General features: G+C 36.8%; 3 protein-coding genes and 1 pseudogene across 4 annotated transcripts; 3 read left to right on the top strand and 1 right to left on the bottom strand.

Moving 5' to 3' along the window:
- The first annotated feature begins 116 nt into the window (after positions 1-116).
- Positions 117-3,592, top strand: LOC113705555 (uncharacterized; annotated as a pseudogene).
- A 2,798-nt stretch (positions 3,593-6,390) lies between these two features.
- On the top strand, positions 6,391-14,757 carry LOC113706453 (uncharacterized). 2 transcript variants are annotated; one of them, XM_072063724.1, is made up of 16 exons: positions 6,391-7,520; positions 8,553-8,674; positions 8,763-8,851; positions 9,093-9,128; positions 9,263-9,356; positions 10,568-10,610; positions 10,708-10,808; positions 11,266-11,330; positions 11,469-11,965; positions 12,060-12,147; positions 12,228-12,344; positions 12,713-13,281; positions 13,491-13,629; positions 13,960-14,028; positions 14,131-14,262; positions 14,360-14,757. In XM_072063724.1, the coding sequence occupies exons 1-16, from the start codon at positions 7,309-7,311 to the stop codon at positions 14,474-14,476; spliced, it is 2,490 nt and encodes an 829-aa protein (XP_071919825.1). In that variant the 5' UTR covers positions 6,391-7,308; the 3' UTR covers positions 14,477-14,757. The 2 variants fall into 2 exon arrangements, with proteins under 2 accessions (XP_071919825.1, XP_071919826.1); XM_072063725.1 differs by having other exon boundaries at positions 7,381-7,520; positions 8,602-8,674.
- A 625-nt stretch (positions 14,758-15,382) lies between these two features.
- LOC113707159 (reticulon-like protein B2) lies at positions 15,383-17,960 on the bottom strand. The gene is made up of 5 exons (XM_027229339.2): positions 17,420-17,960; positions 16,485-16,665; positions 16,230-16,371; positions 15,903-15,972; positions 15,383-15,813 (listed from the first exon to the last, which is right to left on the bottom strand). The coding sequence occupies exons 1-5, from the start codon at positions 17,613-17,615 to the stop codon at positions 15,644-15,646; spliced, it is 759 nt and encodes a 252-aa protein (XP_027085140.1). The 5' UTR covers positions 17,616-17,960; the 3' UTR covers positions 15,383-15,643.
- A 3,520-nt stretch (positions 17,961-21,480) lies between these two features.
- LOC113706250 (uncharacterized) lies at positions 21,481-22,657 on the top strand. The gene is made up of 2 exons (XM_027228128.2): positions 21,481-21,980; positions 22,070-22,657. Exons 1-2 carry the CDS (start codon positions 21,525-21,527, stop codon positions 22,655-22,657), a joined length of 1,044 nt encoding a protein of 347 aa, XP_027083929.2. The 5' UTR covers positions 21,481-21,524.
- The last annotated feature ends 1,293 nt before the right edge of the window (positions 22,658-23,950 follow it).

Here is a 23,950-nt window from a genome sequence, read left to right as displayed (position 1 = left end):
AATAAACCAATTATTTATTGTGAAGCACGGGGGTGAGATTGGACTTTCCTTGTACCATCCTAAGTGAGAAACCACGAATTTAATTCACCACATTTTAATTATACCACCCACTTCCATATTCCACCCGGGCGAGCCCTTCCCTTGCTTTCCCCATCAAAATCCTATAGATTTTCCCATTTCCCTCCGGCGTCCGCCGTCGAAAACGTCAACTTGGACACCACAAATAGAATAGTATATACCAGAAACAAACCCACCCAAAACCGCCACCACCACCACCCCCATCCCACCCCAGCCCCCCACCCACACACACACACATACACACAAACATAGCAAAACCAAAAAAAAAATGAAGACAAAACTGACCGGTTATCAATAGGGTTTTCTTCATCATTGAACTACACTGATAGAAATGCATAGAGCCCCATGTGTTCAATCGCTAATGCCCCCTCTTCTAGATTAAGGGCTTTTCCTCCTCCTCCGATTAATCTTATGCTCAGCTCCACTTCTTTGAATTGCCCCAAAACTTTCCCCCGAAGACCTCTCCGTTCCATTCCAGCCCCTCCATTTTTTAGGGCTTCTAAATTGAGCCCAAATATCAAATCTGTAGCTCCACTTACTCATACCTTCAGACCCTCCTGTACGAAGGTAATTTATCATAGAAATCTAATCCTGATGATGTCTGGGTACCTAAAAAGTAGGTTTCTTTTGGGGTGATAATTACTAGTAGTTGGGTTTCTTTAGCTTGATGGGTTGTAAGGGTTGGATGCATTATATCTGCATTTATATGAACTTACTAAGTAATCTAGCATGAAAATCCGATATTTGCTTTTCCTTTATTTTGTTCTTTGCATTACTGTACATTTTTGTGTGCGTTTCTGTTTATGCATACGCGTGGCATATGTATTACGTGATTAGGATTTTGTTGCATATGGAAATTCTTGCAGAAGTGGAAAATATCGTGCTTCAGGCATGAGGAATGTTCTTCAGCGGGAATCAATCGAGAGTCTCTTGGGGAGGAGATTCGACATGAAAATTTGCGGAAAACAGAAGTTGAAAAGCCAAGTACTGGGAAAAGAAGTTGGATATCAAGTCTTGGAGAGGTAATACTAACTCCTCCATTGCTATTTCCCAATAATGTTGTCAATAGGATTCCATTTTGGTAATTAGTGATACAATGAGGTAAACCTATGTGCAAATGATATATCAAGTGGCATTATGAAATCTATTGGATGGGTACTATTGCCTTTATGCAATACTGCCTTGCTAACTGGATTTCACTATACTTATTAGCTTTGGTATTTAGTGGTAGATGAGGTAGAATTGTGTGCATTTGATGTATGGAGTTGCGTTACTGTATCTCCTTAGTTTGCCATTAAATAATCGTTCATAATGGGATTGCAGACTTGTGCTTCTTTTTGATAATTAGTTGTGGTTGAGGTGAACTTGTTATCTATGATATACAGAGTAGCACTATTAGCAACCTGTTCTTTATCATGTTGAGAATCCGAAATTGTCTGCTGTGTGTGTGTGTGTGTGTGTGTTTTTTTTTTTTTAAAAAAAAACTTTGGCTAGCACCTATTAAAGATTACAAGAGGCGACTTCTAACTTTGTCACGTCTTTGTCTTCTGCATAAGTTGACTCTTATTGTCATTCTGTAGTTTACGTGATGACTGCACATTGTTTTGGATGCTTTCTTGGTTGGCTGAGCAGACTAAGGAAAAGAAAATTTTACAGATTGCAACTTCTTTTTAAGATTTTGGATTTCAAGGTTTCATTTCTATGTAGTAATACTGTTGCATGGCAATGCAAACAGTTTTTGCCTTTTGTTTTCCCTTGACTACTAACTACAGATACTTTCTTAGTTATTTTTATCTTCTTGGATATGACATTTCAATTAAACAGATTGGCATATCTTGGAAATACTATTATTTTTTTGATGCTTTTCTCATGAACTCCTTACTATTTCAGTGGGTAGATGCTGTGTTAAGAGTGATTGGAAAACCGTGGACTGTACCATGGACAGCAGAGACCATCCTACAGGTGAGGCTTTCATTGTGATGGCATATTACATCTTCTTGAGATCCCAAATTATGTGTTTGCAGACTTCCCAGGAATCTGGCGCACTTGGAGAGCAAAAAGTTTAGAAAAATTGCTTATGTGGAGAATATCTTTACTTCAAAAATTATAATTTAAAGACAGATTTGAGAACTTTAATATATATGACTAGTTGGAAAGTATGTGTGCCATTGCTTTTTGGGATATATGCTTCTTGCAAAGCCTTTTGACTTTGCAAAAGGAGTAGGCAGATAATCTTCGATGTATGAAACCTTGCAAACTCTCCTTTACTGGCGAAATGCCATTGAATGTTTTATCCACTTGTGTAGTGGAAGAATATCATTCGTGAGACTTCCAAACTGTAGGGTCTAAAAAAGGCTGAAAGTTGTCGCAGCCTTCCTACTCATGCAGAGTAGTTGTACCATACATCAAACCAGCGGTACATCAATTTCTCTAACTGCCATATTTAATTCTCGCCCACTCCTTCATATTGTGTCCTCACATCATGTTCATGTTTCAGCCTGCCTTATTCCCTGAAACCTTGTTGACCAAATGTTGTTTAACTTGAATTCTGGGCTTTATCATTAAGTACACTTTTTAGCTTTGGTTGAACTAGCCTTGCATCACATTCTTCTGAAGAACATAAAATTTCCAACTTCCACTTGTTAATTGATTTTCTTTCCTCAATACTGCTGTTCTGTCTCCATTTTAATGACACACATATTTGACGAATATGATTAAGCTCTGATGCAAATTTTACTAGTGACAATAATGAATGGGATATTTTCTTTTGGTGACCGAGAGTAAATCATCTCTCATGAAGATCCGCTATGGTGATGCAGGTTACACTCCTCTGGGTTGTCTCATTCTGGTTCGTAGGTTCTTGGATGATTCCGTTTGGAGCTCATATGGTGGGATTCAACAAGGAATCACTAACTTATAGAGGGCAAGCTTTGTTCAGCCTTTTGACTGATGTGACTGAAGGTCTTGCTGGAATTTTAATTCTTCATCGTTGTCTGTCTAGATTTCGCCCACTTCCATCAGATTGGGTTTAAATTTAGCCTCAAAGGGAAGTGGCTGTTTGATGTTGTTCTGGGATGCTTGATGTTTCCATTGGTTAACAGGCTGTCACAGTTCAACCTTGATTTATTGCCTGTTCTGCCTTCAACTCCTGTAACTCTATCAACTGTCGAGCAGTCAATCATGGCACGAGATCCGGTGGCAATGGGGTTGTATGCATTGGTACTTGTTGTGTGTGCTCCGTTGTGGGAAGAAATTGTGTTTCGTGGTTTCCTTCTGCCTTCCTTGACTAAATACATGCCCGTCTGGTGTTCAGTCCTAATGAGTTCTGTTGCTTTTGCTTTAGCACATTTTAATGTACAGAGAATGTTGCCACTAATTTTTCTAGGGGTTGTGATGGGTGTAATTTATGCACGGTCTAGGAGTCTACTACCATCAATTCTCTTGCATAGTTTGTGGAATGGGTTTGTATTCTTAGATTTGATGAAATAAAATTTCATGTCTTCAATTTATATCACTCTCTGTCTCACTCTCATATTGAATTGAGCACAGAATGAGGATTGTTTTGTTTCTTTGGGCTTTGAAGAGTTAATTTGGGTGCTACTGCTGAAAAGCAGATTATGCGATATGTATGCGGGTTGTATTACAAATAGGGACGCTGTTATATGCCAGCTTGTGAAGATCAGGAGAATGTGAATCGAAGCCAGCGTACTAAAAATTTTGGACAGGCTAAAACTGCTATGGCAATTACTACAGTAGCTGACTAATTAAGAAAACACCATAGAATTGAGCGGAGTTTTTTGCCAAAATAACACTCTTACTAAAAAATATTTCCAATGTGATTCACTTTCAAATTTTATTACCATAATGATATTATTGTTCCCATCTAATTATCCTGATTGCCATGTAGAATAACAAGAAAAGAAAGTTCTAATCCAGATTATAGTTTCTAACATTAACTAAAATTTTAATTTTTTTTATTATAGAGGCACAAGAAGATTGCATAATTTTTATAATTTCCTTATAATTATCTGAAATAAATTTTGCCATTATTGACCTTACTATTATTGGTCTCCAAATTTTTTTAAATGTATCAAACCTATTGCATATATATTTTTTCAAAAAATAATTTTAAAAATACAAAAATTGCACCAAAAATTGCAACGAAAATTGTAATCAATTACAAAAATTTCAAGGTTATCATATTTGTTTATGTTATCCTTCCTACTCTTTGAAAAGACGAAAATAATCTTCATCTACCTTAAAATTATCGACTTGCGAAACATATTTTTTAGATGCTATTAATATAAAGATTGGCTTCTTAAATTATGTTTGACAAGGGAAAGATAACGAAAGAAAAAAATGTGGGAAACTTTATAGAGAAAATTGAAGAAAATATTAGATGAGAAAGAGAAATGAAAGACGTTTTTATCTCTATCCTGACACATATGCAGCCTAAGTGGCAAAAAAGAATCACAAAGGTAATAAGTTTTAAAATTAAGTGTCAAAAAAGTATATATTCTAGAAGAAGAGTTATTTTGGCAATAAACTCGAATTGAGCGAGAGGGATGAAATGGAGGCAGTGTCATTGATTCGTTCGTTCGCATGGGGGGGACTTAGCTAAAAAGGTAAGAAGAAACTCGTCAGAAGTGGGATTTGAACCCACATCCCCTCTCACAAGCCTGGCGCCTTGGACCACTCGGCCATCTTGACAGCAACGGATTGTGGTGACACTAACTTTATGAAAGAATCGCATCCAACATCTCCTTGTCGTCCCTCCCTAGTCAGTTGTGCATTCCAGTAGCCATTCAGTTTACAGCTTCTTGTCGATCCGCATTTAATTTATTGTTAATTAGCTTGTCAAATTCTACTTGTCAAGGAACAAAAATTGGTAGCATTATACTACAAAGAGATGAAACCGCCAATGGTTTTTGGCCCTGAAATTCCTTTCAAACTCAATATGCATGTATACAAGTCAAAATTCAAGAATTCATCATTTACAGCCCAAGGCACGCATAGCACTTTTACATTACGTGTGGAACCGTGCCTGTTGTGAGAGTATCCAATATAATATACCTTGACGTCGCTTATGCATTGTCAAATAGTAGAAGTGAACAAAATTTATCTTTTTGCGTTGCTTTTCAACCAAAAAAAAAAAAAAGAGAAGAGAATGTAGTCGTGACTTGTGACTCCAGGATAGAACTGCAAACGAGTCAATTTGAAATTGTTAATGTGCGAGCTCATCGAGTCAAAAAAAAATAAAAATGAAACTAGAGCTCGACTCGATTTAAGAAAAGAAAAATTCAAACTTGATTCGTTTCTGACTCGCGAGTTTGGCTCAATTTCTAACTCGAGATGTCAGCTTAATATTTTGGCTCGCAAGGAGTTCGAAATCAGCTCGATTTTAATTGATATAGGAGCATTTTTATAATTTTACGTCAACTCTAGCTTTTCGAGCGGCTCTTTGAGTAATCGAGTCTAACAAATAGATACTCGAATTCGACTCAAATGTTTTAACACTCGGCTGGAGCTCAGTGCTTGGTGCAGCCCTACTCCAGGAGCAGTGCAAGATGGAAGGCCAGCCTAGGGAATCTGCAATTGTCAATCTATCGCGTGCGTGATTCGTTGATGCAGCTGGTTCAATAGCCTTCTAGCGTCGAATGGTTACAGTATATTTGCATAAACTATCAACTATATTATTTCGCGTTTGATTATTGATGTCGAACTACTCTCACTGCGTTTTTGTTAGAACCATCATGATCGGAATACTATGAATGCTGCTTTGTTTTCGTCCTGTGTTACATGTACTCAATGCCTGGTGGGGGTGGCACTGACCTCGCCAACTTGAAGCAGCCATCAACATGGAACCAAAAAAAAAAAAAAAAGAAATACATTTTCACTGGATTTTGAACGGACTTCAACAAATTCCTGAGAGAGTCGATCAAATAAAATATTATCCAGAACCAGTAGCGTACACTAGCCAAAAATAGAAAGATATTTTCTGTCCCAGTTGTTGAAAGGATAAGGGCCGAAAACGTCACTCGGTTGTATTTCAATTTTCAAAGGCCCGTTCTGGTAAAACCAGTCCTCTCTTCTGCACCACCTTTTACTACCAAATCCTGATTGGATAAGCAGATCGGCGTATCAGGCGACGGGCAATTTTCTGTGTGCATCGCCACTACATGAGGATGACTGTAGCTACCAGGAAGAAAACATCTCAACCAACCGACGGAACTAGTAATGGTTACGCTACTGTGAGGTTGCATTGCGCACTGGACAAGTACACATTTAAAAATGTGTACTTTTGCGGCTTTGCGCACTTTTAAAAATGCCGGTACGCCAGGACCTGAAAAGGCGGGAACCAACCGACTTGGGAGTTACTTAGGACCATAACGTAACCAACTCCTCTCTCCCCTCTCTCGTGTCTGTGACAAGCTTCCACCTGTGCCTCCATTCCTCCCTTCATTTCTCCACCCTTTGGACCACCGTTTCTCCGCCATTTCTTCGCATCAACAATAATAGGAAATGTCAAAAAAAGAGAGAGAATTTCTGCTTTTACTCTCTCAATCACTAATTGGTTCCACTCACAGATATCTCCCTTTCTCTTGTTTGCTGCCTTGAAAATTTTCTACAACTTTTCCCACTGAATCCACCACCATAACAGAAGGAAAAAACGCTAACCAAGCATTTCGAAGAGTTTGTGAGGGAGAAACAAAAGGAAAGAAGAAAAACTCATCAAGATAAAAAGGCTAACAGCCACCATTCAGGGACAAACAGTCACCCACTGAGAGTGAGAAGGAGATCGGAGGTGTTTGGTTTCGGTTTTGAATTCAGATGATAATTTTCGTGTCAAAAGAAACCGTTTTACCATTTTAATTTCTTATTCAAGCTCTTTTTTCAAATTGTTTATTCTTTTATCTTTTGAATTTTTTGGTTTGATAAAAATTCTGTACCGTTTGGACAATGTTCACTGCTGTTGCTTCCAGTTTCTCTTGAAATCGGTTGAGATCACGGAAAGTTTCACATTTACATGTTATAGAAATTAGAATCTGCTCATTTCTTCCTTTTTCTTAGATTTTTTTAAAAAAATTATCGTTTCTACCTGTGTTGCTCTGTTTCCTCGGTACCTCTTTTGTTCGTGAAATTTAATCATATCCTCTTTCTTTTCCCATAAATTGAAGTGATTTTGGTTCATCTGCGTTTGGATTATTAAAAAGCCAAAAGAAAAAAAAAATGGAGTCTAAGCATATAATGATGTCAGCATTGAGTGTGGGAATAGGAGTAGGGATAGGATTGGCCTCTGGACAGACTGTTAGCAAGTGGACCGGTGGTGGCTCCTCTTGCAACGGCCTCACCCCACAGGTTATCGAGAAAGAGATGATGTATCTTTTGGTTGATGGCAAAGATAGCAAAGTCACCTTTGATCAATTCCCTTACTATCTTAGGTAGACAGGGCTTATGCAATTGATTACTAGTACTTTCTTGTTCTGTTATTGTTTTCCATTTCTACATGCTTTTTGTGTTAGTGAATTTTCTGGAAATGTTAATTATTTCATAATTCCATGATCTCCACAACAGAAGTGTTTTATGTGTTGACTATTTCTATTGTGCCCCTCTGCCATTTCTGGATGGCAGTTTTATATCTCATATCTGGTTAGGATGGCAGTGCAGTGGTGTTGGTGTCAGTGGTTTTCTTATATGCTGGTTGATGTACTTGTCTTGATTGACCACTGCCATCTTCTTATTACTACAATAATTTTTCTTTGTCAAAAGATTTAGTTTCTTTGCTTGCCTAGTGTTTGGAGTCCTAGTTGATGTTTTTCTAACTTTTTTTCTTTTGTTTGGGTCACTAGTGTCACTTGTAATAAAAATTTTAGCCATCTGAAAACAAAAAAGAAAATGTTTTGAAGATAGTTTGCTGCACATAATGTTTATCATCTTAGTTGCCGTAATTTAGTGATGGTTTTTATATCATATGTTTGTGTGCACAATTTTAAGGACTTTTAATAGGTCATAAAGAAATTCCGCCTCCATGTTCCTTCATTTAGCGTCTTGTTGAGAAGAATGTGACTTTTGATCTGTTGATTCTCTCATGATGAAAGAAGAGAAGGCCTAAAATTTTTCTGCAGAATCTCACTGAAATAGATTAGAATTAGGAAGAAAGCCCAATATCTTTTAAATGTGTTGCATACACTAGCAAAGTTCTCATCTTGTCTCGCCATGTCTACTCTTGTTCTGAGTCTCTTTCATGACTAGATGGTGAACTGAAAATCCTGAATGGATGATGTACTGAACTTCCTCTAAATGGAATGGTTAGGCTACCATATTGGCATAGACTTGATTATTCAAGCTGTTCTAGTTGTTGACTGCAAGTTCTTAGGAGGGATGCACCTTTTCCTATGCTTTTTCCCTCTGCTACAAGTAGCTACATTGTATTATTTACTGTAGCACTAAATTGCTTTTACCGGTTATGACAGTGAGCAGACAAGAGTTTTGCTAACAAGTGCAGCCTTTTTTCATTTGAAGAAAGCTGAATTTCATAAACACGCAAGGAATCTTTCTCCTGCAAGTCGTACAATATTGCTTTCGGGACCTGCTGGTTAGTTATCTAAAACAGTCCCATTTTGTTCGACCTTCACGGTATTCTAATCTTTGGATGGCATAATTGTTGCATTCATGTTTTTCAGAAACTTACCAGCAGATGCTTGCGAAGGCTTTGGCTCATTACTTTGAGGCCAAGTTGTTGCTATTAGACGTAACCGACTTCTCTCTCAAGGTGAGTTGTCTCAGCTTGAAAATTACCATTGGTTTTTTTAAGGAAAAGAATGGACAAACCCCATCATGTCATCAATTTGCTAGCAAAAACTATGATAAACATGCACTTATGCATTAAACGATGCAGTTATGCTTGATTATTAATAAACAACATCCCTCGTACATGTTATAGCGGCAATTCATTTGCTTTCGTCTAAGCTGTTCTTAATTTATTCGTGTCATTACTTCTTGGTGCCTTACAGATTCAGAACAAATACGGGTGCACCAGTAAGGAAACTGTAAGTCTAGCCAACAGCTTGTTTATTATATATTATAGCATGCACTACTTTAATGTGGTATTTTCTGTTCTAAATGCTTTTGTCCCTGAAAGTTTAACTATAAAGCTTCATAATATTCATACCTTATTTTTCAGTCTTTCAAAAGGTCTATATCTGAAGCGACTTTGGGCCGAGTATCTGATTTGTTTGGATCATTTTCAATGCTTCAACCCAAGGAAGAATACAAAGGTATGAAATTGTCTGGTTCTTTCTAATATTTCATGAAGCTGAATTTTTCTTGGATATCCACAGTTTATTGCTAGGGTTTTGCTAATGCATAACTGGTGTTAATTTCCTAGACTTTGCTTCTTTCACTCAATCATCTGCATCATCATAGCGTAAATTTAGTTCACAGTGACCCCTCTTATTAGCATCACCAAACGAAACTTTTAGAACTAAGCAGCCTGTTTTGCCTTTATATCTTTCTCATCTTGCAGATTCATTTTTTAGTTGCTACATCTTTTCACTTAAAATTTCACTTGTACTGTTTAAGTATCATTTTTTCTGTTTTGAGTGAGCACAATAAAAGAAAAGCTTATGTTAGTTTTGCTTTTATAGATGTGGATTTAGAACAGCCTTCCGGAGGAGATCATCTAGAACTTCCTTTGTTATGTTTTCGGTTGTACAACTCCTATGCCTTGTGCCTTTCGTTTTACTGGTTTATGTGAAAGAAGCTTCTTCAAATGGCATACTAGTAGGCTGTAGATATAGTAATGCAAGTAGTTTTGGTTGACCTTGCAGTTGGCTTCATCATCTTTCATTTAAAAAATAAAAAATTAAACAAATCATCATTCATCATACACTATCTTGACTGCGTGGTATTTCATCCTCATTTAATCACATGTGATTACATATCATTTGGAAAATGTTATTCAAAAATTATTTCACTGCACAGTCACTTCTATGATGCTGGACATGGATGATTTTAGAATTCTTTTAACTGTGTTGTGGAACTGACCAAAAAAATGTGGTTTAGTTTGATTCCAATCTCCTGCACACTGAAGTACTTGGCCAGCTGTTTACTGTATTACTTATTGATGCCAAAATGTTATTTTTGAGCATAGAAACCATTATTTACTATTTTGGATATTAATAATAATTTTTAAGCTCATGGCCCTTTAGAGTGTATGTGTGTTTACATGCAACTCTTCCTCTGCAACCGCATGTGATAGTAATTCTTTTCAGTTTCTCCCTGCGTTTGAGAGGCATCTGTACTTTTGAGAATTCGGAGCGCCTTGCATGTTTGTTCCCCTTTCCAATTCCTCTGGTGGTTCTGTATATTTTTCCTTTTTCATTTTTCTTGACATTCTGTAGCATTGATACTTGAACGTGTTCATTGGTTGATTCATTTTCATTTTTGTTTGTCTTGGTTCTCTCTTAGTACTTCTTTGGTGTTGCAGGAACATTACGTAGACAGAGCAGCGGGGTAGATATTGAATCAAAGTATGTCCGTAGTTGATCCTCAGATTTGGAAATATTGGACTAATGGAATTTGCCTCATGTTTGTCTTTCATATTTTTGCTTCTGCCTTTGCGTGCAGGGGAACCCAAGGGTCACTTAATGTTCCAAAATTGCGAAGAAATGCATCTGCTTCTGCTAACATGAGTAGTCTTACTTCAAATACAACATCTGTGATACCAGGTTTTTTCTAATTTTTCTATAGTTGTTATAATAACATTTATACAATTGATGCTTAGCTATTATAAGATTTGGCTTCTAGACTATTGCTGTCACTGCTTAGATTTAGATGATCTCCATATTCTTGTGCAAAATGTCATGTTGGAAAACTCCAAATTGTGTGAGTGAGCAAGCACGAGCAGGTATGTTATCATGGCACCTCTAAACATGCTTCTGATTCCGAGATGTTTTTCAACCGACCTGTCTGTTTATCAGTTGTATGCAAAAGAATAATCTTTAATGCTATGGAGCAATCTAAGATATTAGCTCTAGGTTTTACCTTTTTCCTTCTATCACAATGCTGATTAGGATTTCCAGTTGAGTATGCTAATGTTCATATAACGTGCACCTATATGCTTAAAGTAGCAAAAAGTACTGCTTTTGTTCTTTTTGCTTGTTAATTCTGGAACTCTTTTTGCAGCTCCTCTCAAGCGGACAAGCGGTTGGTCTTTTGATGATAAACTTCTTATACAGACACTATACAAGGTCCTACACTTCAATTAATTCTGTATTTTAAGTTTGACCAACTTTTGTGCTCAATTATATAAATGGTTTTGCTTAAGAAAGATGAATTAATCCCTTTATAAATATGCTGATTGCTGTCCAATTTTGTCTTTATAATAGGTGTTGGCCAAAGTCTCAAAGAGCCATCCTATCATCCTCTATCTCAGGGATGTGGAGATGCTGCTTTGTAGGTCAGAAAGAGTGTATGTCTTGTTCCAGAAAATGTTGAAAAGATTGAGTGGATCAGTGTTGATCATTGGTTCAAGAATTGTAGATGCTAGTAGTGACTATAGAGAATTGGATGAAAGGCTTTCTTCTGTATTCCCTTACAATATTGAAATTAAAGCCCCAGAGGATGAAACACATCTTGTCAATTGGAATTCCCAGCTGGAGGAGGATATGAAAATGATCCAATACCAAGATACTAAGAACCACATTGTTGAAGTACTTGCAGCTAATGACATTATGTGCGATGATCTTGGTTCACTTCGGATGGCAGACACAATGGTCCTCAGTAATTATGTAGAAGAAATTGTGGTATCAGCAATCTCTTACCATCTCATGCATACCAAAGATCCTGAGTACAGAAATGGAAAACTTGTTATTTCTTCCTCGAGGTCACTTCAGCCTTCTGGTTCTATTATGTTATTTTACCTTTTGCGGTTGTCTTTGTATTAGACTTCTGCTGACTTGCTGTTTGTCATGCTTTAGTTTGTCCCATGGATCGAGCATATTTCAGGAAGGTAAATCTGCTGGAAAGGATACTTTAAAGCTTGAAGCCCAAGCTGAAATGCCAAAGGTTTGTATTTGGTTGGTGTTATTTGTTGTTGGACTAATTGAATTCATGTATGCTGATGCTCTCTCATGAATGATGTACAGAATGGAGGGGGTGTCAATGCAATTGCAGAAGCAAACCCCGGAAGCCAAACTGATACTGAAGCAACAGTTACAACTGCAAAGGATGGTGATGCTTCGGACTCAGCGTCTAAAGCTCCAGTGAGTGAAGTGATATTTCTATTATCCAAAGAAAGAATACCCCAGTTAAACAACTCAACTTTGACTAATGTGATCATTTGTTGTTGAGGACTAAATGTGGGGTTGTCTAAACTAAATGATACCATTTTTGGCAAAGTAAAATAGAATGAAATGTTGGGCCAACCAGCTATCAGACGTCTATGCAGCAGATGGTATTAGTATGACAGAATTTCTCAAATCAAATGGCAATTGGCTTACGTTGATCCGAATGATGGAAAAGTTAAAAAGAGTCTAGGATGTTGTCAAACCCTGCAACAGGGGGGTGCCTTTTGCAAAATTTCTGTACCTCAACTGTTGAAGCTTACAGCTTTTTTTGTTCAATTTTACAGGAAGTTCCTCCTGACAATGAATTTGAAAAGCGCATAAGGCCAGAAGTGATACCTGCAAGTGAAATAAATGTGACATTTGAGGACATTGGTGCCTTGGAAGAAATTAAACGATCTCTCCAAGAATTAGTGATGCTCCCTCTCAGACGGCCTGACCTTTTTAAGGGTGGCATCCTAAAGCCATGCAGAGGAATATTGTTGTTTGGACCCCCTGGTACGGGAAAGACTATGCTGGCCAAGGCCATTGCCAGGGAAGCCGGAGCAAGTTTTATTAATGCCTCCATGTCTACCATTACATCCAAATGGTTTGGTGAAGATGAGAAGAATGTTAGGGCCTTGTTCACTCTTGCAGCTAAGGTTTCTCCAACTATAATATTTGTGGATGAAGTTGATAGCATGCTTGGACAGCGATCAAGAGCTGGGGAGCATGAAGCCATGAGGAAAATAAAAAATGAGTTCATGACCCACTGGGATGGATTAATGACAAAATCAGGTGAGAGAATTCTTGTTCTTGCTGCAACAAACAGGCCATTTGATCTCGATGAAGCAATCATTAGACGTTTTGAGAGAAGGTATTTGCTGCTTTTACCATTTTCTTTTACCTAGCACTAGTAGCATTGAGCACCGTTTTCTGGTTGCACAAAAATTTGTGTCATCAGTGAATGCCTATTAATGTAATGCACGTTTCAGTCCTCAGCAGTGATTTGATTTGTGTCTGACGACATGTTTTCTCTGTCTCTCTTCTTTGATCTCTTTTTCTCTATTGGTGGTGGGGGAGCAGGATCATGGTTGGTCTACCATCTGTGGATAATAGAGAAATGATACTAAAAACTCTCCTCTCGAAGGAGTGTGTTGATGAAAGCTTAGATTTCAAGGAGCTTGCAGCCATGACAGAAGGATACAGCGGAAGTGATCTAAAGGTCCTGCTTTGGCTAGATTATTACATTTACTTTCTCAGAAGCTTATCATAATTAAAGTGGTGTGTTTCTTGTATTGTTTGAAACTATATTGATGTCCTTAAATTGCTTAATCTGGAATTGCGGAAAGAGGTGGCCATCGTGCCATAGAAATGAGGACTATACCCTCACAGTCATCTCATGTTTAGTGTAATTTGGAAAACCTTAGGGGAGGTTCCTATGATTGTGAGCAAACCTTCCTCTTTTTTTATTTTGAAAAGTGAGCATACCTCATAATGTTTGGCGTGCTTGACATTATTCACTATCCAAACTGAAATAAATGATCTGAAACAGAACTTCTGCACAACTGCTGCTTATCGGCCAGTAAGAGAGTTAATACACCAGGAATGCCTAAAGGACCTTGTGAGTACATAATCTGTTTTTATCTGTAAGCTACGTTTTGTTTAATGCCCAGTCAGCCAATTTTTCAAGTAATAGGTTATTAATAGCTTCCAATTGATGCAGGAGAAGAAGCTTGGAGAGGAACAACGTGTAAATTGCGAAGGCGCTACCTCTACAGAAGAAGAAGATAAAGAAGAAAGGGTAATTACTATCAGGGCGTTGAACATGGAAGATTTCAAGGAAGCTAAAAACCAGGTAAATGAGTGCATTCGAATTTATGACTCTTTTTATGGGATGTTACTTTTACGCTGATGGTGTTGTTCTTGAGTAACGCTACGTACTTCTGTTATAGGTTGCCGCTAGCTTTGCAGCCGAGGGACCCATAATGACAGAGCTGAGGCAATGGAATGAATTGTACGGGGAAGGTGGTTCGAGGAAGACAACAGAGCAATTATCATACTTCTTGTAGGCATAGAATAGACACGGAGTTGGTTACTCATGCGTATGCTAATTTATGGTGCAGAAGGGGTAATCAATCTAGATGTGAAAGGTGTGAGTTTGAGGATGGGTGCATAGCTGCTGATTAAGATAAAGTTAGCTCTTTTAATTTGCTAGAAAGCAGCATTGTAATCACTTGAGTGAGTCAATAATAATATTTAGATAGTTTGCCTAGTTAGACAACAGTTACGTGGAACTGATCAAGGTTATTACATGGTATGCTTCGGAGGGAATTAAACAGTTATTACACAAGCTGTATGTGTTTTGTAACTGATAATTACTCAGATTTGTTATAGATAGATCACAACCTTTTCTTATCAGAAAGTTTGCAGAGTCGGTCGTTGTTCGAACGGGGACCAGCTAACAAATTGAGGGAACTGATGCAGGCCGACATTTCCTTTGAATGATGTTCGACTGACCCTATTGCTATCAGCAAGCTACAGTACGGACACGTAGCGTGATGATGATAGTAGCGTTGACTATTCACCACCGGTTTAGGGACAGAATGAAATGAAGTGCTTTTACCAAAGAAAGAAATAAAGAAAAGAAAAGAAGATTAATAATCGTTGAATGCCATCAAACAGAACACAAACTAGTCTGTTTGATAACTCGATCGTATTTCTGGTTTTCCTATTGATTGCTTCAATCCGCGGGCAGAGTTCTCGAATGCAGAGGAGCGCGAACTACAGATTGGTGATATTATTGCGAACCTATGATGTATCCACATACGGGGGGGGGGGGGACTGCGAGTCAATATTATTATTACATTCTTCGTGCCTAGTTCTTGTCAGTAAGAGCGTTACATGCATCCCGCTCAACGAACAGCCAGCCTGATTTGAGACCTGTGCACTCACCCAACAATAATAAGCAACAATAATAAGCATGAATTCAGATGAACATTTTTAAATAAGCGTGTGAGTGTGGCATATGATGATGCATGTACAGACCCACTCAAACTGCGGTCATGGTTTTGAGGCCAACCACCCAAAATAAACAAGCTATGGATTAAAGCAGGATTTTCAACTATATTGGGTGCATAATTAACAAGCTATGGACACGCCCCCCATTAGGCTAGCTATCACACCACATCAAATCTCTCATCAGAACTAACAGCGCCATAAGATCAGTCTTTTTAAATTTAATCCGTCTTCTTGTCTTTCAATGGTCCCCTTGGGATTTTACTCAGCACCTTTTTATCAAACACAGCGTACTGTTTCTTGAGCTCCGCCAAAGCTTTCTCAGCAAACGAGTCCACCTGGTCCTCGTATTTGTCATATATCACAGGAACTGTGTGGAGCAGCACAGCAGCTGCTTCCAAAATCATCATCAACAGCATATCATTAGACCCAAACATTTATGTCAGTCATCAGTAATGATGAAGGGTTTAAGGACATTACATATGTAAAGCAAGGTCAAGAAATCACAGCAACTGCCCAGGATGGAAAAGATCCACAAGCCAGCAATCACCTGGTTTTTCAGCAACGAAATTGTCAACAATTGGAAATAAGAATGCCAAAACCGTAGGCTGAGGACCCAATAACTATTTTGGTACCAAAAACATATAAATTTTCATATGTTTCATAACAAAGACAAATCTTATCATCCCATTGTAACATAGCCTAGTAATTTTGAAAGTGCATTCAATGGGCACAACAGACATAAAGAGAGCACTATAAAAAACCATCAGGCTGGCTATATTTCATATGAGATAGGAAAAACCGTACAGATAGAAACTTCTTCAGATCCCTTCCTGATGCAACATCCCTCAAAAGTGCAAAAGTCTGGTTGATCGCGACCCTTGCATCAGATGCAAACTGTAAAACCGGCTTCTCAGGAACAGAAACTTCAGGAATGCGAGGTGGAGATCTAGTTAAGAAGACAACCAAAAAAAAAATTTCCGAGCTCAGAAACTACAATGTGCAAGAAAGACGGAGAGGGGGTGAAAAAAAAAAAAGGAATCTTCACTACGATTCTCTTACTTGTTGATGAAGGTGCTCGCATTGGACCACAAAAATAACACAGCCAGTACAATAATTAAACCATGGCAAACTAATGTGAGCAAATGGTATTCCAGAATTTCAAACAGAACCCAGATAGCAGTGGCAACACCTAGTACTCCTGCTGATATCTGTTTGTTCCTCCACATAAACACATCAGCCGCTGCACGGAAAAGAACATGTACTACTATAATCACCATCAATATGCATCAGATAACATTTCCCAATCTCCTTTTTGTTTTTTTAAATTGCCATTAGCCAATATCTATGTCAAAAAATGAAGACCCATTAAAAAAGCTTAAATGGTTAGAGAAACTTTTATCTAGTTGACAATCTCAACTTCAAAAGAAAAAGACGACCACAAGCCAAGCTTTATGAGGTCGAAAAAGTTTAACTTTTCTATAAACGACTCCAATCCAGATGATCATCAATACAAATAAACAGATAACTCGAAAAAAGGCAACATCTTTTCCAAAGTATCCTGGTACAACAAATTAGTACCGCACTTGAACAGATCGGGATCCATAACACACAATCAAAATTCCGAATCATCAGCGCGCCCTCTAATTACCAAAAACTCGATAAGTTACAAAAGAAGTACAGTTTGCAAAACATGAAAATCAACATAGTAAAAAAAGATTTCACACGCTAAAATTAACACAAAGAAAAACATCACAAAACCCAAAATGGGAAAACAATTTGCCCATTTGAGCTACATCTTAACCAACTAAGAACAGAGGAAGTAACAATTTCATTTCCGACACCAAATCCCACAAAGGAAAAAAAATGACTTCACCGAAAACAAAGCAGTTGATGTTATGATATTACTATAGTGACAGTAAATTAAGGCAAAAGGAGGAAGGAAGAGGATGGGGAATTGGTAAGACTATGAAGAAGGGACGAAAGAAATAACGTACGTTTGCCCCCACCGAGGAGCTTGTGAACGGGCTTCTCTCTTCCGAAGAGGCGAAAAACCTTAGCCTTCAACGATGAGGTTTTGCCTTCGTCGTCGGAAGAAGACGAAGAAGAATCATCAGCACCATGAACTTTGTCCCTAGTTTTCTCAATCAAAGATTCCGCCTTTGCATCCTCCTCATGATGATGATCGGCCATCCTTACTTGCTAGCTTGTCTTTTCCAGAAAAAAGAAAAAGGTAAAACCCACAATATATATATATATATATACACGATATATCTGTGAAGATCCCAGAGCAAATATAGCCTAAGAATAGTAAATACAGAGAAATCCGGATTGTGAACTGGATGAGGGCAGAGGTTTTGGAGGAAAAAGGGTGAAGAAGGGAGAAATGAAGGGGATTTTTACAAACGTACTATTATTATTATATACGAGGAGGGAGGGGTCTGGCTCTGGCTGTGAAAAGACTTGGTGATTAAGATAAGAGAGACGGGGACTACGGGTAGTAATTTCGTTGGTGGCGAGTAGTGAATGAAAATGAATCTGGGCCCTCGAGATTACGATGTCTGATTTGAGGTGAAGCTTTGCCGATTGGGCGTGCCGATTGGTTCCGAACTTACTCGAAGCTCGACTCGAGGGTGCTGATTAAGGAACGTAATGGAAATTGTGAAGGTCCTCCATTCTAGTGTCCTATATACTCCCTCCCTTTTTTTATAACTGGCGTTTAAGAAATTTGCTCTTAAGTACTTTTATCTGTCGTTGTATTATTCTCATGCAGCATTATTTATTTTTTCACAATTTTACCATTTTATCTCTCTTTACCAATACAGGGCTCTTAATTACTACTCCTAGTAATTATTACTTCTCTCTTTACTTTTGGCCTAGTAAAACAGCACCATTTAATACTTTAGTGAGAGAAAATATGAGTGAATTGGATAATTAATGAGGGTACAAAAGGAAAGTAGTGTATAGATTTAAACAATGAAAAACTTTTCTTAATTGGCGTGCAAAATCTTAAACGTCAGTTATAAAAAAAGGGAGGGAGTATATATAAAAAGGAGTTGTTGTATGACTCTTGGGTGATTTTCATCTAACATTTATAGGGGCGTTTTGGTAATGGTAAAAATATAACAGTATTAATTAAGAAAAATGCACAAGTTTCTGTTGCCTAATTTCGCCTGGTTTACCTACTGTATCCTTTAGTGGCTAATGATTTGGCTACTTTGCCATTGATTTAGCAAAGTGGGTAGAAAAGCGAAATTAATTCCCCTCAAGTATGTTTAGCTGAATTGATTATGCAAATTAAATGCATTTAAGATAATATTGGTGCATAAGGCTAAACATGAATGCTTGAATTATAACTGTAGAAAGTTTCCTCTTCTTCATCATTAAAGCTGAAGAACCATTAATTCAACTATTGCAACAAATGGCACTTATTTGAATTAGTAACTGTAGCACATTGATGAGGCCATTAAAGTGTGAGAGGTAAAGAATCATTTGGAATAAATGTTACAAGAGTAATGCAGGACCTCCCATTTTCTTCAACATTTGCTCATCAATTTGTAACGTAGGTTACAATAATGGCTATTGTTAAGGTACAAAATTGTGGATTAAGAAGGTTTGCACAATACCAAAGTTGGGTTTGTAGAGGTATGCTCAATTTTGCTCTTGCTTTCTGGCCTATGAGTTGCATAGTTTCCATTTTATAAAATCCTGAATAAGCCTTTGTGCTTTCTATTGCAAGCGGGCGAAGTATGGAGAGATTTTGCTCTTAGATTGCACTTTACTACCGAAAGTACAAGGTAACTCTATATTCCCACTTCATGCATGTCATTTATTGATTAAATATTATTACAATTATACTTGATCCATTTGAATCATGTGCTTAAATGAACAAGTGTGTGAATGATTGTTCCACTTTGAAAATTATCTTGTAGTTGATGCAATTTATTGGTTCAATAGTTAAGTGACTGAGTTGTTGTGTGTGGATAGAAATTGCCATTTGAATAGATAAACGGCTATATTTACATGCTTTTTTATTTTTGTATTGAATTCTGTAGACCTGATAATTGTTTGATATAAGTTAGTGTTTGTAATGGGGAAAATTAATTTGCTCTCTAATTATTTGTAGATGCATGTATTGATTGAAATAATGGTTCTTAGTTGTAGTAGTCAAGCAAACAAATGCTATATATAAATTTTCTATGTTTAAGTTTAGGGCTTGTGGGTTGAAATTTAGGATGGATCAAACAAACAATATTGAAAAACTTAATGCTAAAAAGCAATTTGGGAATCAAAAGGCAAGAAAAAGATATGTATTGTTATCAGTAGAAGAAAAAGATAAAATACGATTGGAACAACAGAAAATAAGCGAAAAGCACTAAAAATTCATGTTCATTTTGTTAAAACTATTAAACAAAACAATGGTGAGTGTTCCTGATTGAACAACCTAATTTTGTTTGAAAGATTAAACTTAGGGGAAAATGATACACATGATAACACCATGAGTTTTCATTTGTATTAGACATGGAAAAGGAAAGTAAGGAACTGTGCCGTTATTGCTCAAGAAAAGAATCTAGTCAAGCACCAGAAAAATGTAATGCTAATTTTGACAATAGAAAGCTTAAGGAACATATAAGTGTGTTTCACTTGATATCAAGTTATCAAACACTGTTAAGTTATTTGACCACACCACAGGTATCAATCCCCACGGGTATCAATCCCCACGCTTCGCGTGGGACTTCCCTCTAGTAATAGATAGAAGATGTACTATAAAAGTTTGAAGGCTTTTCCAACGGATCCCGTTAATTAAACTCACTATACCAACAACTAGCACCCTCTTTTACATGTATATACTTTATCAATCTAATTTTATTTTTTCAAAAAAAAAAAAGCTAATTCGAATGTTTGAACCCCATCATCTTGAATGTAAAACTCTCAAGTGTTCATTGTGCGCTTGCTAGGAATGCTTATTTGTTGCAAGGGTGTAATTAATTTAAAATGTGCCTAAATTTAAAGGATGTAATAAATGTATAAACGTAAGCATTTTCATTTCACACAACAAATCAGGTAGATATGGGATCAAAACAGACTATCAGTACGTAGTTTTTACGTTTGGATTGTTGTTTTTACATAGAAAATTATAAATATAATCAGCCACGGATTTAAGGGGGGGTTGGTTAAGCCCCCCCCCCAAGCCGCCGGAAAACCCCCTATATATAGGGGATTCCGGCGGCCAGCCCAGCCCAGCCCCCCCACGGTGATCCAGATCTACCGACTACCATCCTCTATGGCTCCATGAATGCTGCAGAGGAAGTGAAGAAGAGCTGGAAAGCCGCTGCCGTGCTGACTGCTGAGGAAGAAGATGACCCATTTCATTTTGAATTTTTTTTTTGCCCTCTAAATACAAAATGACGTCGTTTCACTTTTAGTGGAACGACGTCGTTTTGTATAATGAGGGGAAAAAAAATACATCAGATGAAGCCTTAGGGTTTCATCTGATGCAAAAGCACGCCGCCAGTGCCAAAGGGCAAACAAGACTCCAACTCCAAGAAGAAGACGCCATGCTCCAAGAACTCCAAGAAGCTTCAGTTGAGATTCTACCATCCTGCTTCAAGCCTTCAATTCAAGGCTCCAAGACTCCAACTCTCCACCATTCGGTCCATTCCATTCACATAAATCTTTTAGGTTAGTTTTTTGGTTTAAATTACAATATTCATCTTTATATTTTTGTTAATTATATGTTTAAATTATTTTTGAATTTTGAGTATCTTGATATTAATTTGATTAAGATTAATTTTTATTTAGTTTATGTTAATGTAATTTAAGAATTTGAAAGATTACATTAAAAAATTTAATGATATTAAATTTAAATTAGAAATTAGTTTAGAAATTGTATAGATTTTAGGTTGTATTTAGTTTTTAAAATTTTGTTAGTTTTATATTTGAAATTTTAAGAATTAATTATGTGAATTAGAAATTTTGAATGTAAATATAAATTCAAAATTTTATGAGATTGAATTAGAGATTATATGGGTATTTAGTTGTACCTTATTTTAACTTTTTATGAGATTGAATGTACCTTATTTTAACTTTTTATGAGATTGAATGTACCTTATTTTAACATTACTTCGTCTATCCTCTATGTGGGCTTCGGTGATTGGAATATTGGGAAATATACAAGATGATGCCACCACTTCTGACAATAGAGGTATGGCCAGGGGTTTGATTGATAGAATGAATGATTATGAGTTTGTTTTTGCATTGCACCTGATGAAGTATTTATTGGGAATCACAAATGACTTGTCACTTGTTTTGCAACAAAGGGATCAAAATATTGTCCAAGCCATGAGTTTGATTGATACTATGAAATCTCAATTGCAAGACTTTAGAGATGAGGGATGGCAAATAATTTTAGATGAAGTCAACAATTTTTGTGAGTTGAATATGATTCCCGTGATTGATATGGAAGACAGTATAGCAATCCGTGGCAATGCCAGGCGCAGTCGCAGAGGTCAAACCATCACTAATTTTCATCATTATCGCGTGGAAATTTTTTGTGAGGTATTATTTTTGAAATTATTATTTCATTACATTTGTTACTTGTTAGCAGATTTTCTTAGTTATTAATTTTATTATTGTTGTGATGTCAGGTTGTTGATTTAATTATACAAGAGATGAATAATCGTTTCTCGGAAGTTAGCACGGAATTGCTTAGTTGCATAGCATGTCTTGATCCAAAAAGTTCTTTCTCTCAATTCAATGTGCAGAAACTACTCCGTCTTGCTGATTTATATCCTGAAGACTTCTCAAGTAACGATTATTTATATCTTGAGTCTCAACTTCGAAATTATATTTATAATGTGCAACGCGATCCTCAATTTTCAGAAGTTGGAGATTTGGGAAGTCTTGCTCAACAAATGGTTAAAACTGGTAAAAATACAGTTTTTCCATTGGTTTATCGTCTGATCCAGTTGGCATTAGTTCTACCAGTTGCGACTGCTTCTGTTGAAAGAGTATTTTCTGCAATGAATATTGTCAAGACTGATTTGCGCAACAAAATGGGAGACGAGTGGATGAATGACTGTTTGGTTGTATATATCGAGAAGGATATTTTTGCAATAATTGAAAATGAGCAAATATTGCAGCGTTTTCAACGGATGAAGACTCGCAGAATGCAATTGCCTCCTCTTCGTTATTCGAGTGCAACAACTATCAATACTTCAAGTGTTAATCAATAACAAATTTTTGGGTATGTATAATTATATGTTTTTATTATTTTTATAATTATTGATTCTAAATTTTACTTATTAAATATATTTATTTCGTCACAAAAAAAAAATTTTAATACACTTCAGCCCCCCCAAAAATAAATTTCTGGCTCCGTCCCTGAATATATTTTTTTTATTATATACTCCCTCCGTCCCACTTTGATAGTCCTATTTTTTTTCACATAATTTAAGAAAAAGTAGTTAATTTTGTTAGAACAATCAATTTAGGTAGCTATTTTTCTAAAATACCTTCACATTAATTAGAGTACAACTTTATGGGAACTTGAATTAATGGTAAAAAAAGAATTAAGTCTCATTAAATGGGGTAGGTTTATAGTAACAATAACTTACATTGAATAACGGTATTTTAAAAAAATTAAAATACAACTACATTTTTCAATTGGAAAGTGCACTACAATTTGGGATAGGGAAAAAAGAAAAACAGGACTATCAAAGTGGGACGGAGGGAGTATACATATTAAATCATTACGATATATTTCTCTATAAATAAACCCTAAAAAGTAGCCATCAAAGTATTGCTACATGAGCCTTAGCAATTAAGGAGGGGGAGAATGACAAGTTATTGCGTGCATGGGCTACCTTCCACGTATATATTGTTGCATTGGGTTAATTTATGTGTGAATCTTCTAAGAATCCCCACTAGGAGGGACACGTAGTTTTCCCCCGGTCGTCCCACTGGCGATCGTTTTTTTTTTTTGGGGTCTTATTTAATTATTATTATCATTTTCTTTTCGTTTATTCTAACCCATTTCTCGTGGCAAACTGCCATTCATGAAATATGAGGGCCAGCTTCACAATTATGCCTGAGAATGTGATCATTTACATATTCATCCATTTGGAGAAAGAGACAGGGCATGCCAAACAACAACTAAATGATCAATCTGTACCCTCCAAATCGGTCTTACACAAAATTGGTTTCGAGTTTCTAGAAAGAAAGCAAGAGAAAAAGGACAACTCGGGATAAAAGATAAACGAGAGAGAGTGAGATAAGTCTTCTCAATTTCTTTGGGGGTTAAGTGCAATCCTTCATTTTAGTGGTTTGTTTGGATTGTGAATTATTTGAGATATTTTTACTGTAGCACTTTTTTGTAATGTGATATATGTGAGATGAAAAGGTAATTGGGAAGATAAAAAGGTGCGTTGGAAATTGTAATGATGATGTAAGCAGATATAATTTGACAAATAATTCACAATCCAAACAAAGCCAAATTTGTTTGCAAACCACTGCCGAACAATGAGAAA

The sequence above is a fragment of the Coffea arabica genome, chromosome 8c (assembly GCF_036785885.1).
Source record: "Coffea arabica cultivar ET-39 chromosome 8c, Coffea Arabica ET-39 HiFi, whole genome shotgun sequence".
NCBI classification, from domain to species: Eukaryota; Viridiplantae; Streptophyta; class Magnoliopsida; order Gentianales; family Rubiaceae; genus Coffea; species Coffea arabica.
This window is presented reverse-complemented; position numbering and strand designations above follow the sequence as displayed.

Bases quoted from the DNA above. Each gene is read 5' to 3' on its own strand.
- LOC113707159 (XM_027229339.2), bottom strand. From the start codon at position 17,615: ATGGCCGATCATCATCATGAGGAGGATGCAAAGGCGGAATCTTTGATT. The intron at 16,372-16,484 runs GTAAGAGAATCG...CTTCTTAACTAG, and splicing joins GCGAGCACCTTCATCAACAA to ATCTCCACCTCGCATTCCTG. The intron at 15,814-15,902 runs GTAATGTCCTTA...TTTTGGAAGCAG, and splicing joins CTTGACCTTGCTTTACATAT to CTGCTGTGCTGCTCCACACA.
- LOC113706453 (XM_072063724.1), top strand. From the start codon at position 7,309: ATGGAGTCTAAGCATATAATGATGTCAGCATTGAGTGTGGGAATAGGA. The intron at 9,357-10,567 runs GTATGAAATTGT...TTGGTGTTGCAG, and splicing joins ACCCAAGGAAGAATACAAAG to GAACATTACGTAGACAGAGC. The intron at 13,630-13,959 runs GTCCTGCTTTGG...GATCTGAAACAG, and splicing joins ACAGCGGAAGTGATCTAAAG to AACTTCTGCACAACTGCTGC.
- LOC113706250 (XM_027228128.2), top strand. From the start codon at position 21,525: ATGTACCTTATTTTAACATTACTTCGTCTATCCTCTATGTGGGCTTCG. The intron at 21,981-22,069 runs GTATTATTTTTG...TTGTGATGTCAG, and splicing joins GCGTGGAAATTTTTTGTGAG to GTTGTTGATTTAATTATACA.